The sequence below is a fragment of the Mchenga conophoros genome, linkage group LG23, assembly GCF_057382185.1.
Source record: "Mchenga conophoros isolate Kocher_MC1m ecotype Shallow Benthic linkage group LG23, M_conophoros_male_GT1.1, whole genome shotgun sequence".
NCBI classification, from domain to species: domain Eukaryota; kingdom Metazoa; phylum Chordata; class Actinopteri; order Cichliformes; family Cichlidae; genus Mchenga; species Mchenga conophoros.
In genome coordinates this window covers 17,512,428-17,527,266 of record NC_140547.1, presented here as the reverse complement: position 1 = coordinate 17,527,266, position 14,839 = coordinate 17,512,428, and the positions used below count along the sequence as shown (strand labels likewise).

General features: G+C 38.6%; 1 protein-coding gene across 3 annotated transcripts in view; it reads right to left on the bottom strand.

The window, feature by feature from the left end:
• Nucleotides 1-213: 213 nt before the first annotated feature.
• Nucleotides 214-14,839, bottom strand: part of LOC146546946 (tumor necrosis factor receptor superfamily member 5-like) — a 38,961-nt gene continuing 24,335 nt past the window's right edge. Inside the window, exons 5-12 of one of the 3 annotated variants that reach the window (XM_085265459.1) lie at nt 14,076-14,412; nt 13,680-13,835; nt 12,402-12,489; nt 12,150-12,329; nt 12,042-12,061; nt 11,915-11,947; nt 11,189-11,805; nt 214-10,799 (exon numbers count right to left, since the gene is read on the bottom strand). In XM_085265459.1, the coding sequence (XP_085121585.1) occupies nt 11,762-11,805; nt 11,915-11,947; nt 12,042-12,061; nt 12,150-12,329; nt 12,402-12,489; nt 13,680-13,835; nt 14,076-14,412 (858 nt within the window). In that variant the 3' untranslated portion in view covers nt 214-10,799; nt 11,189-11,761. Of the gene's footprint in view, nt 10,800-11,188; nt 11,806-11,914; nt 12,062-12,149; nt 12,330-12,401; nt 12,490-13,679; nt 13,836-14,075; nt 14,413-14,839 lie in introns of all 3 variants that reach the window. The other 2 variants (XM_085265460.1, XM_085265458.1) reach the window with 2 other exon arrangements.

The window sequence follows — 14,839 nt, the reverse complement described above, 5'->3', positions numbered from 1 at the left end:
ACGTTTGTAATGACGCTAATTCAGTTTATAATAGGGTTTATTCGCTCGGTCAGCAGGTGGCGGTACCCTCGTACACTGGGGAGTAAACTGCCATTAAACGAACAGAAGAAGAAGAAAACATCTGCACATGCGCGGTACGGATCGGGTAGACCCGATTTGTACGGTCAGACTTTACACATGCGCAGTAAGGATCGGAGAGTCCTGATCCGTAACTTTCTTTTTATTTTTCGTTTTTGTCTACATTGTACTGAAATGCTTCATTATTGCAAACATTTTAAGATATACTTGTTATTCTTAACATCTTAACACATACTCTGACGTGTAACTATCGTAAAATGCTTCGACCGGAAGTAGACATCTTTCGTGCATGCGGGGTACCGATCGGGTTTCCGGTACGGATCGGGTAGTGACAACCTTCAGCGCTATGACAAGGATAGGCTGTCATTACTCGGCATTAATATTAGCCCTTATCTTTTTTTACTTTGCACCCAAATTCTTGCCTCTCATATTTCGAATAGCCCTGTGAAGGGTATAAACATAGCAGACAGAGAGATTGTCATCAGTCAATTGGCAGATGATACCACAATTTTTCTTAAAAATGCCAGCCAAGTGCCAATTGCTTTACGTGTAATAGAGGATTTCTCAAAAGGGTCTGGATTGGTCCTAAACTTAAATAAATGTCAATTATTACCTGTCAAAGAGTGTAATGTTCAGAGTATTTGTAATATAACAGTTAAAAATGAAGCAACATATTTAGGTCTGATTATCTGCAAAGATCCAAAAGACAGAATTTTACTAAATTTTCCCCCAATTATTAAAAAATCTCAAACCAAATAAAATCAATGGTTGCAGAGAGATTTAAGTTTAAGAGGAAGGGTATTGCTCTCAAAAGCAGAAGGTCTGTCTCGACTGACTTATGCAGCAATTTCTCTGCATGTGGACGGCAAAACTTGTAAGGATATTGACCGAATGCTCTTCAACTTCCTTTGGAAAAACCGGACACATTACATCAGAAAAAGTGTATTGATGAATGACTATGAACACGGTGGTCTCAATGTTTTGGATTTTACTACTCTAAACAATACATTTAAGATTAATTGGGCTAAACATTTTCTTAAAAATCCGGTATCCATTTGGAATTTTATTCCTCACTACATTTTCTCTAAGTTTGGTGGCCTAAGTTTTATCTGAGGTTGTGATTATAATATAGATAAGCTTCCAGAAAAGCTTTCGATGTTTCACAAACAAGTTCTATTAGCTTGGTCCCTTATATATAAACACAACTTTTGTGAAGAGAAAGTTGTTAGAAAGGCAAACTCAGATATCTATTTTTTACATGCACATGGGCGGTCACTGCTCAACAAATGTGACACAGAAAAACCGCCCAGGGCATTCAGAACTTCGTTTATTTATACTTCAAGCAAGTTTCCACAGCAGTAGGAGTGGCATGTATGGAACTGTTAAGTTTTCCTTAAAAGGAGAAAACCTTTCGCTTATCTGCTGAAAAAGGAGGTAACTTTGCATGTATAGAAATTCAGACATTCCCATAAAAGGAGAGAAAGAGAGGGAGAGCGCCAGCTTGTCTGTTTAAAACAGGAGGTAGTATCGTATGTCACCGCATTCCTCTACACATATGGCTTCAATCTCTCTTCCTGTGTTGGTTCCCATTCACAACCTCTTCTTCCTTTAAATGAAGCTACAACTAAGCATAATCACAAAAATAAAAATCTTTCATCAACTTTACACCCCATACGTATTCAATTTGGAATAATAGGAACATAGTGTATAAAAATAGATCAATATTTTTTTCTAGGTGGGTTGCGAAACTGATTGTTTTAGTGAATCAGCTGTTTAATCCTAATGGGCAGCTTATGTCCTATTCAGAATTCTTAAACACCTATAAATTTCCAGCCACACCCAAAGAATATGCCATATTATTTGATGCAATATCTACGGGTATTATAATGCTTTTTAAAGGTATTCAATCTTGCATATCATCTGTTTCTCTCCCCAACCCTTTAGATTCACACATAGGAAGAATCTGTCCAACAAACCACAGTAAAAGTAATAAGAATATCCGTGCTTTGTTCCAGACAGAATCTCTAACTATCCCACATGTGGTCTCTTATTGGAATGTCTTTGTCAGTGACATTAACTGGAAAAGAGTATGGACAATTCCTAACAAGTATCTGGTAACGAATAAAGTGAAGGAAGTCTCATTTAAAATACTGCATAAATTTTATCCTGCTAATCATTACATGACAAAGTTCAAAAGGGACATAAATGTGAACTGTGGATTTTGTGGAAGCCATCCTGAGACTGTGCAACACCTCTTCTGGATCTGTTCATACGCTAGAACATTTTGGAAAGACTTCAGTAGATTCATTGCTGGACATCTCTATAAAGACTTTACTGTGAAATGGGAAAATGTTGTATTTTGTTTCTTTCGAAGGCAAAAAAAAGATGTTTACTTTATAATAAACTTGTTAGTTATCTTAGCTAAATTTTATTTTCACAAATGCAAATACAGTAACAAAAAACCTAATTTTAAACATTACTATAATGATGTTTTATGTTACATAAAATTGATTAGTGGATCACTTAACAAAAAGGCTATGAAAACTATTGCTATTTGTAGTAATTACAAATTATTTGAATGTTTGGTATTCTTTGTATTGCACCCCCTGGCATATGTTAATTTTGTTCTGATTGTATACATGTTCTGTATACTGTTTCTTAATAAAGTTTAATATTAAAAAAAAAAATGTTGGCAAAGAGAGGAAGTGACGTAAGATTTGCGCATGCGGGGTACCGATCGGGTTTCCGGTACGGATCGGGTAGCGACACCCCCACAGACTTCCCATTGTACCGGAAGCAATTGCTGAATGTTGATTGGTTGATTTGTGGGGCGGCCCGGGAGTTAAACTTTTTTTTTTCTTTTTTTTTTTATTGAAACAAATTTTCATATACAAAACAAGTCAAGGAAACAGACCAGAATTGTAACAATTTACATTATAAAGATGGTGACGCAAGTCATCATAACTTTAAAAGGAGAAAATAAAAGTTTCTAGGGTAAAGTAATAAGGAACATAGACCTTTTGACACAGGCAGGAAAATTAGAATAGCAAGTATTTTGTGATTTTACAGTATAGTACAGCAGTTTTTTTGTTCATATTTAAAATAAGCTTAAGTGACTTAAAATATTGACAAAAGTAATTCAAGAAGACGGTAAACATAGGAGAGGCATTCTTCCACTTACATAAATGAATAAAAAACTTACATAGCACTATTACAAAATTGACAACATCTGAGATTTCAGAATCCAGATTGTCCATAAAGTAAAGAATATCCTTAGATGTGAAGGCAGGTACATTGGAAATTCTGAGTGAAACCCAACAGTGTATTTCAAACCAAAAAGCATTAACATACTGACAAGTGAAAAATAGATGCTCTAGTGTTTCTGGATCAGAAGAACAGAAAGCACAAGAGTCGGCCTCAAAATTAAACCTTTTATGCAGGAATTCTCCAACTGGATAAATGCCGGATATGATTCTGAAGTGTGTTTCTTTCATTTTAGGCGCAAGTGGGTATTTTAGGTAAAAAGAAAATGACTTTTCTTTCAACATGCTATCAAGGTCATGTCTGACATTGACATTGTAGTTGCAGAATACTATTTGCTTAAAGGTATTAGAGATGAACTTATTATTAAACTGTTTGTCCTTTATTGAGGTATTACCTATCGTCAGTGAAGGTAAGCATGTTCTTATTAATGAATACTTTAAAGTATTTACGATAAGATTTAACAACGGTGTGGGTATCGCTTTACAAACCTTATTATAATTATTAAATGAAATCTCTAATTTATACTTATCAATAAATTCTTCATAAGATAGCAAGTTTCCATTTTTATCAAGCAGATCAACAACAAAACATACACCGTTATCATACCAGTCTGATTTAAATAAGGACTTCTTATTGATGACTATAACCCTATTATTCCACAACACAGAATTGTGAGGTGAAAAATTGTGGGTGAAAATTAGTTTCCCAAAATTCAAAGCTTGCTTATAGAAACTAGACAACTTAAGAGGAATCTTAGACATTTCATATTCACATCTGAGCAAAAAATCTAACCCCCCGACCTTATTAAGGAGTTTGTTTGGAATATGGTACCACATAGATTGAGGATAGGAAATGCAGTCTTTTATCCATCTGAGCCTGAATGCAGCAATAATGGATTCAGTCTAAAGCTTTCAAGCCCCCATTTTCATAGTCTTTAACTAATTGTGATTTGCGTATATAATGTGTTTTATTCTTCCAGATAAAGCTGAATATAATAGAATTGGACAGTTTAATCATTTTAGGAGATGTAAAAATTGAATAACAGGGGTATATGAGTCTTGAAAGTCCTTCTGCTTTAGACAGTAAGATACAACCTAATATGGATAAATCACGTGTTAACCAATGATTAAATATTTTTTTAACTACATTTAATCTAGGAGTTATGTTATTATTCTCTCGATCATTAGTATTTTTACTGATTATTAAACCAAGGTATTTTACTTCCTCTTTTACTGGAATATTGTTAATAGTATTTTGATTACAGCTGTGTACAGCTAAGATTTCACATTTTTTAAGGTTTAGTGTTAAGCCGGATGCTTTTGAGAATGAAATGATTTTATTAATTGCAGTAGAGACCATATTTACATTCCTTAGAAATAAGGCAGTGTCATCAGCAAATTGACTAATTCTGAATTCTTTATCAAGAATGTTTATGCCTTCCAGATCTGAAGAGAGTTTGATATAAATGGCAAGCATTTCTGCTGCAACAATAAACAATAACGGGCTAGGGCATCCCTGCCGAATGCCACGATTAATTTTAAAACTATTAGAAAACCCTTGATTGAGTGCAATACTACTTGTTATATCTCTGTACAACATTTTCACTACACAGGGGCGATCGTGGCTCAAGAGTTGGGAGTTCGCCTTGTAATCGGAAGGTTGCCGGTTCGAGCCCCGGCTTGGACAGTCTCGGTCGTTGTGTCCTTGGGCAAGACACTTCACCCGTTGCCTACTGGTGGTGGTCAGAGGGCCCGGTGGCGCCAGTGTCCGGCAGCCTCGCCTCTGTCAGTGCGCCCCAGGGTGGCTGTGGCTACAATGTAGCTTGCCATCACCAGTGTGTGGATGACTGGATATGTAAAGCGCTTTGGGGTCCCTAGGGACTAGTAAAGCGCTATATAAATACAGGCCATTTACCACTAACAAATCTGGGACCAAAACCCACAGCCTCCAGAGCTTTAAATAAAAAATTATGCTCCAAAGAATCAAAAGCTTTAAAGAAATCAAGAAATAAAATAAGGCGAATAATGAGGAATTAAATGATTGTAATCCAACATATCTAATACTAAACGGGTATGATGATGGATATGACGTCCTTTTATAAAGGCTGACTGTATCTCATATATTATTTGAGTTATTCCTGTTTTTAATCTGTTGGCATAGACATGAGCTAATAATTTGTAATCACAGCAAAGAAGTGTGATAGGTCTCCAGTTATCTAAAAGGATAGGGTCCTTGTTTGGTTTAGGAAGTAAAGAAATTATTCCTCGTTTCATAGTTGGAGATAGCATCTGATCATTTATACATTCATTAAATACCTCTAGTAATAGATCTTTAATGTCACTCCAGAAATATCTGTAAAATTCAATCGTGATTCTGTCGGGACCTGGTGATTTACCACTTGCCATTTGGGAAACAGCAGCATCCAATTCAGTTAAAGTGATTTCAGACTCATTGAGATTTTTAAAGTGTGTGTCAATTTGAGGAATTTTTTCATGGATAGAGCTAAAAAAAGAATTAGTCTCCAAACTGGAATAATTTGTAGTGTAGAGGGCTGAATAGAACTCTGTAATATAGTTGTTTATAGTCTGTTGGTCTTCAGTCAGGGTATTATTAATTTGTAACTTCATTATAGTTTTTTTTTGTTTGTCTAGTTTTCTCCAGGTTAAAGAAATAAGAAGAATTCTTTTCCCCCTCCTCAATCCATTTAGCCCTTGAACGAATGAAAGCACCTTTTGCTTTGTCTATATAAAGTTCATCTAGTTTGTACTGCAACTGGTTTAGTTCTATAGTTTTCCTCTGTCAGATGTGATAAGTTGCACAATGAACTTATTTGTGCAGTGATTTCAGCCTGTTTCTGTCTCCTTTTATTAGCCATTAATTTTCCTTCTTCACTGGCAATTTTTCCGACATTAAACTTCAACCATTCCCATTTACTAGTAGAAGAAAAATCCTCCATTGCTTTTACCTCTCCTATTAATTTTTATACAAAAAGATGAGCTTCTTAAGAGGTTACTGTTAAAGTTTCAGTGAGAATTCTTCGGTTCTGATAATCTATTATCCGGGGAGATTGAAAGTGTTATGGCACAATGGTCAGTAACAGGGGAGTGAAGAATCTTACAGTTGGATGATAGGGGGAAGAGACTACCAGTTATTAAGCAATAATCCAGTTTTGAGCATTGAGAGCGCTCAGAATTACTCCAGGTGTATTGCAGATTTTCCGGGTTTAAGTTACGCCAGATATCAATTAGGTTGAGGGTGCAGGAGAAATCCATTAATATTTGGTTAAAATGAGAAGAGTTATATTTAGTTGGAAATCTATCCAGTTTTTCATCTGGTACCATATTAAAGTCACCTGCAACAACGACTTTTTCAGTTGAATAAATGATCTTCCATTCTTCTATCATTTTTTTCAAATCAGAAATTAATTTCCGGTTTTTAGCTCTATTGTTGAACCCATAAACATTTACTAAAATGTACTTAGTATCATCCAACTCTATGTTAACCATTAACCAATGACCTTCCTCATCACCTTTATGATCAATAACTCTTCCATTAAAACGATGTAGAAAAATAGCCACTCCTGCTGAATGAGAAGTACCATGAGAGAAATAAATATCACCGCTTCCCCACTGCTTTCTCCAAAATATATGATCATCTTTACTACTGTGTGTCTCTTGAAATAAAAAACAATTCGTGTTAGGCTGTTCCTTACAAAAAAGAAAAATCGCTTTACGCTTTATGTTACTTCTTAAACCTCGAACATTTAAAGAAAATATTGAAAGAACCATTGAATATAGCTTGAAAGTGCTGTAATAACTAGAGTAGGGCAATGGAACATTTTACCTCCTATTAACTAATAAACCCAGTCAAAGTCAGGGACCATTGAGCAAGTTACCGGCTTAAATTTAGTTGAACAGTTATACCTTCTTATCTAGGTCGTTATAAAGTTCTTTCATTCTTTGATTTGACGACCATCGATGACAGCATATCCGTCCTTCAGGAAAGCTTTGAGCCCTCTGCTCCTTGCCTCCTCCACCCTCGGCCACAGACGTTTGCGGGCTTCTCTGTCTTCCTTACAAAAGTCCTCTCTAAACCGAATCTTCATCTCCTTGCAGAACTTCGCCTCCTTGGACATCTTCCACACTAAGTCTCGAACAGTTCTCATGGCAAACTGTATGACAATCAGCCTGGGTTTGTCACCAACTCGTCCCTTCTGACCCAGCCGGTGCACTGTATCCACTGTGTTGTACAGCTGCTCAGCGTTCGCAGGAATTATCTTGGTCAGAATTCTGATTATTTCTTCTCTCGTGTTCTCCCCCTCCTTCTCAGGAACGCCAGTTAGCAGCAAAGACCATCTCCGTTTGTATCTAGCATGCTCCAGACAAATTTCACGAAGAGCCTCGTTCTCTTTTTTCAGCGTCGCCATCTGCGTTTTAATACGTTTCACATCTTCCACCACAGATCTAACAGCTTCCGTATTAGCATCCACGGACTCATTTACTTTTCTTACAGCGTCGGTGTTTTCTTGCAGCTGGAATTCATAATTCTTTAAAAGTTCACTTTGGGTGTCGAATTTACATACCAGTTTTTGGATAGCATTGAGGAGAACTGTATTTGAAACTTTGTTTTGCGTCTGCGATTCGTTAGCCTTCATTTTTTTAGGATTTGGACTTTTAACTGGTGTGTGGTGACGATCAGCTTGCGGTCTGTCTTGTGATAAGTCGTGCTGCTGTTCCATCCATTCAATATCTTCTTCGTCGCACGCCTGTTGAAGAGCCGCTAGGTGGTAGCCATGATCTTTGTTAATGTTAGCCATTTCGCCGCTTCAGAGAAGGTGGCCGAGAATGACGGAGAGAAACACAGGGAGGACGTTTTTGAGTTTTAGAGATGAAGTATAACTAGTCTGCTTCTAATTCCAGTTTACTTGATTGCGGTCAAGACATAAAGGAGGTTCTTTTCAGGAAAAGCCTCGGAGCCCACTCAAGTTGAACCGCTCACTCCGCCATCTTCCCAGAATCCCCGGCCCGGGAGTTAAACTGAAACGGTGAATAGGGACTGTTCATTGCTGAACACTCTTTTTTGGGGATGTGAACGCTGTGCCGAGCTCCCACCTTGTTCCAGAGCAGTTTTATATACGAGGTTTCTGTTAATTGACATAAAATGCCCTTTGGTGGGCGTAGCCATTGTAAATAAAATCTATCCAGATAGTGCACAACAAGCATCAGTCACCAGCTGAACTATCACTTAATAACACTGGAATAGTATGAGTGAGCATGGAGGAGGTCCTGATCAGCAGGGAAACTGTGAACCGTTTTAAAATATAGTTATAAGTAAAGCTTGACGTCCCTCCCCTTCTTCATATTTCAGACATCACCAGGAGTCTTTGCCAGGCCTCTGCTCTACTGTACAGAGTATACACAGTAAACACATTCATGTTTAATGGTACATCGTTTTGATCACGACAAGATGAAAAACAGACTAACCCATCCACTCTGCTCTGTCCACCAGAGTTACTCTGTGGAGTAACACGTGGACAGGTTGGCAGTCTGTTACAGGGTTAACTCACACAGACAGACAAGCATTCACACTCACAGCATTATAAACATAAACTCTTCATTGAATTTCTTCAAGCTTGTGCTTCATTCAGTTCTGTGCTGCAGACTGTGGATTGAACACCTTCACTGTGACTGCAGGACGATCCAGACTGGAGGAAGCAGGAAACACAGCTGGACGCATTCCTGTCCACTGTGTCTGCTCCACACTGAGGAGAGAAACACTTTCACAAACTGTGACTGTTCAATAAACCCAAGTATGTAAATGAATCCTTTCTGTCCTGACATGCAAGATTGGACCTTGGACCTGGTCAGCTCAGATACATCCAAAGCACACGCAGGATGGAAGTGAAGTCAAAGCTCACACTAACCTAACACATAACCAGTTTGTTCATGCAACAAAAGCAAAAACAGCGCATTGGTCAGAAACAAAACAAGAAATCAGTTATTCATAAATCACATCCAGGCTGCTTTTGTTGTTCTACATACATTAATATGTCGACATATCAACAATAAATAGGAAATAATAACAATATAATTAGAGAACTTGTTTTAGAGCGGTTGCCCATCATTTCATCATAAAGACAATAATGCTAATGAAACCTGAACACTCACAGGTGAATGTGTTAGCTGTGCTGGCACTGACATGACTCTTACTGATAAATCTGTTTGTATTTGTTTTGACAGAAGAAGAACATTTCTGAAAATATGAAATAATGATGCGAGACGTGTAAAACATTTGTAAGTGGGACACTGAGGCCTCTGGAAACAATCAGATCGAGGCTGTGACCTGTTGTTTGGCTGGGTTCTGTCACATGCTGCTTAAAATTAAAACATGTTAATAAAGTGGTGAATTGTCCGCTGTCAGAGCTGCTACTGTCAGTGTGGGTGTTAAAATCACCTAAATGCAGTCAAATGTTGTCATTTTGGAGAAAAGTTCAGCAATTTTTTCCAGGAAGTCACGTCTCAGTCTGGGAGGAGGCAAGCAGTATATATGTATACTGTATATGTATATAGCGATCAGTAATACAGGAGAAGATACACAATTATTTATTAAACCTAAACATTTACAAGTCACAAAGTTGTTAAGTAAATGGTAAATGGCCTGTATTTGTATAGCGCTTTTACTAGTCCCGCCTAGGGACCCCAAAGCGCTTTACACACCCAGTCATCCACCCATTCACACACACACATTCACACACTGGTGGAGGCAAGCTACAGTTGTAGCCACAGCTGCCCTGGGACAGACTGACAGAAGTAAAGTAGTAAAGTTTTACAATTGCAACAGTTTTTATATTTCTCAGAAATCACAGCACTGCTGCTGCTGGTTAAGGGGAAAGGTTCAGACCTGATCAAGTCTTTGTAATCAAGTCAGGTTTTAATAAGAAGCATAAAAAACTTTTTGTTATTATTAAGTGTTTTTAGGTAAAGGTGTCACTGTAAGAAGTGCAGGATCTGAACTGCAGGGAATGATGAAGCTATCAGCAGATCCAGTTTTGTGTTTTTCTTCCATATATCATGCAAAGTTTCAGCTCCACTTGTTTCTTCTCTGGTTGGAGTTTCAGCACTTCCAGGAGGATGGAGGTCTTTCTCTCTGAGAGCTTTATGAACCAGACTGCAGGAACTGATTGTAAAACTGACTGTAATGATGGAAGGACACTCAAGCCTGTTTTAGTTTCACAGTCCTTCACATCAGAGTACAGATCCAGCAGGAAGTCACTGATATTTCCTATAATAATATCCCATGTATATCTCATAAACAGGGAATGTTTGATATGTGCACACTGATGATAACAGCTCCAGTATCGTCTCTCCTGTCTGCTGCTCTTTCTCTCTGCTGCTGCACAGAATAGACTCACAAAGAACCTGACTGCTTCATGAAGATCTGACCCCAGAGGAACAACACTGGAACAATAAGAAGGAAACATTTAGTTAGAATTTGATGTGAGCTGCATAAAAACAAGCACACAATACTGATGGACTCCATCTTGTCCATGTGTGTCCCGTATATAATGAAAGTCCATTTTTTAGCCATCTTCCATCAGAGCAGCTGAACACTGTTTTTAGACTGTTACTGACTCACAACACAAACACTCATCCTGTGTGTGAAATCACTGCATACTGAACTGTAACTGTCATTTTATTTGCTGTCTGACTTTAGAAAGTAAAACATTAAATATCAACAATACAGAAACACACAGAGTGGAACAACAACATCTAAACTTCATATCTTGTACAACAGCAGCTTCACCTCCTGCTCACATCACACACGTGGAAATCACATATTTACTTACCTTTCAGTCAGTTTGGTTTCAGGATGACATGGAGGATTCAGCTGAAGATTCCACAGTCTGCAGGATTCTTTAGACTCCGAGGATATGAACAGTTGGTCCCGGTCTAAGAGGATGTAAGCTGGTATAACCCAGCAGGGGAGTATTTCTCTGGTTAGGATGTGAGCTTTGGTTTCTGCTGACACTTTATAAAGCGATAACAGTCCCCTCCAGCCTGTTAAGACTATTAAATACAGGTTTCCACCGACACTGTAGGTAAGGGGTCCCATGAGGTTTTCTCCTAGGACTTCTGCAGGCCTGCTGAACAAAGTTTGTTGGAGCTTTCCAGGTAATCTCTACAGTTTGTACAACTGCGTTGTACACATTCAGACTCATTTCAGACCAGTACATAAGTTCTTGTAATTGTTTACGTGTTTTATATCTGTTAAGATGGCCCCATAAAAGATCATCATAGTATTGGTGGACTGGTGGTGGAGGGAGGATGTGATGCAAGTCTGCTACAGTGTTTTATGAGGTAGCTGGATCACTTTTTTCTCCACAACACATGAAACAGCACAGAAAGAAGTAGATGGCTCACTAAGGGATTTCTTCATTATGGTCTGCATTTGCTCTTTTATCACCTGCACATTTGTGGGAGACACATGAAAAGGCTTCTGTTTAATAAACACACACTGGTACATCTGTAGAGACATCAGTGCAGCTCAGTCAGTGAACAGCTCACTGTCCTACCTTCTGATGATGCCATCGCTAAACGCCCCCCATCTGTGCCGTTTTTAATGAAATTTAAAAACAAAAAAAACCTTATTATATAAATCAATGTGATGCAGTGAACATGGAGAAAGAGACACAAACATACCTAGTTCTTTGATTGGTGGTCTGTAACCAAAGCAGTGAAAATTATATCAGTGTCAGAAAACATGATGATGCAGTAAATTAAACATTTCCATTGTTCTGTCATCCTCACCTGTTAGACGGAGCCCTCTTTTTTAAGTGCCATAATAATAATCCCCCTCCTCCAGTAATTACAATTAAAACACACACAGCTCCACCAACAGCTGCTCCCACATTAAAACTGCGTTCTCCACACTGAGCATCAGCTGCAGATGTTCCTGCTGTTTTCTGTTGAAGATTGAGTAGGTGACATCTGGAAGGACAGAGAGACACTGTTAGGGGACATGTACAGATGTTGCACATGTGTCTCTGAAGCTTCACTTACTGTGTGTGTGGCTGACAGGAGTGAAATGTTCCATTTGAAAATGTTCCACTGCTGCAGTCAGAGCACTCAGTGTCTGTGGAGGCGGTTCCTGATGAAAACAACAACTACATGTGTGGATCAGTGTGGAATTCTGTCCTCAAACACACCAAGAAGCTTTGCTGTGCAAACTAACAGCAACACAAAGACTCAATCAAGAACATCTGGACTTGCTGGTATTTTCATGTTTATCTGAACTTCACTCTCTGTGATATCTCTCACACTGAGTCCAAACATCTCTCTGTTGTACCACAGGTCCTCGTCCAACAGGCCTCTGGGCTGCTCAGTGTACTAAATTAAAAAAAAAACTGGTACAGTTTGACATCTTCATGTCATAAAATTATATAAAATATCTTCATCTAATCTGCAAAGATTTTTTTAATTTTATTTTTTAAGAATCTACAAATTATAGGGAACCATACAGAAGTAAAACTTGAAAAGTTGAACTTAAACTCTATATCTCCCCATTGCCACACAGTGACATGAACCAGTGACTCTGGTAAGAGCAGGGGAGGAAGACTGTCATTAACAACCACAGCAGCAAACACAATGGACTAGAGCTACTCGAACATCAAGCTAGGTTATACGGCTAGACCGCCTGGGCCTGTCTGACCACACATCCCTGTTTACACCGTCTGAGGAGAACAGCTCTCATCTCCAGCAGAACCATTAAAAGCTGGTCTGATGGAGCCTCTCAACAGCTGGATGACTGCTTCAACAGAACTAACTGGGATACTGTCAGACATGGGAACTTTCACTGACGCTGTCTTATGTTAAATAAAGAAATCAGAAGCCTTTGAGGTGCAGGGAGATCCTGCACCTCCTGAAAGAAAGGACACCATCTTCAGGTCTGATAATACAGGTCTCCTCAGCATGGTCCAAGTCAACCTGAAGAAAGGTCTCATCTAAGGTGGGCTACAGGAGAAGGATCGAGGGTCATCTGGACCGTAACAACAGTTAAGTTATAAATAAATGGGAGAAAATCTGCAGGACCCAATGGTGGTCCTGGACCTGTGCTGAAGGACTGCACAGACCAGCTGGGATTTTCAACCAGTCTCTATATCCTCTGTCTGAGAAACCAGTCTGTACCAGACTCAGTCACTACTGCCCAATAGCACTTACCCCAGTGGTGATGTTTTTATATGGCGACTGATGTTTGCACTGTTGACTTTAGACTTAATTTTGCTGTACAAATTCTGCGTTACAATGATAATAACAATATTCTATAAAACACAAACCTACCTTTCTGACTGATGTACTGTCCTGGTTTACAGCGTTTGTGTTTCTGCGCTATGTCACAGCTGAGTCTTACAAAAGAAACACAGTGGAATCCCTCCAGTGGTTCACAGACTGTATCTGATGTTGCTGTACACTGCTTGTTTACCCTCAGACCAAGAGCTACCAACATAAAAAGAACATACTCAACATGTTTCATGTGTTTGTGAAGAGACACTGGAGCTCAGAGTTTATTGTTTTTTTGCTGAAAATAAATTTGGTCATTATGTCGTCTTTACGAAATGTGAAAACATGATCATCTTAAATTAAAGAAATCATGGAGAAAGACATCCCTTAATGTTTTAATTTGATTTTAAACTACTATAACATAAAACATAGTTAAGCCCAGTGAAATTAATCTACCTGAGTCACAGTTTGTACAGGGAATACATCGCTCCAGGTCATTAGGTTGATCAGTGAAGGTTCCATCCATGCATGGCAGACATGACGTACTTCTATACTCATTACAGTGCATTTTCACTCGACTCCCTGATGAAATCAAAAGCAACAATTTCATTTCAAGCTTGCTTTTTTTTTTATTGTGTCTAAGTTGCGTGCTTAGAAAACACATGCATTCGTCATTCAGTTGGTTCTTACCTGCAAAGCACTTCGGACAGCATTCATTTCCTATCTGATACTCTGCTTGATGACATGTGAGGCTGAGAACACTGGAGACTTTCATCAGAATTATCAGAATTACCTGAAGACAGAGAAAAGGGGCCACTACAATTTTTGGTGGCGATTTGGGTTGTCTACCAGAGGCCTGGGAGCTTGAGGATCCTAGTTGTATCGTAGCTGTTCCTACATACACACAAAAGTGAGTACACCCCTCAAATTTTTGTAAATATTTTGTTATATCTTTACATGGGACAATTCAATTCAATTTTATTTATATAGCGTCAAATCACAACAAAAGTCGCCTCAAGGCGCTTCATAGGTACAGAGAAAAACCCAACAATTATATGAGCAAGCACTTTGGCGACAGTGGGAAGGAAAAACTCCCTTTTAACAGGAAGAAACCTTCGGCAGAACCAGGCTCAGGGAGGGGCGGCCATCTGCTGCGACCGGTTGGGGTGAGAGAAGGAAAACAGGATGAAAGACACACTGTGGAAGACAGACAGAGGTTA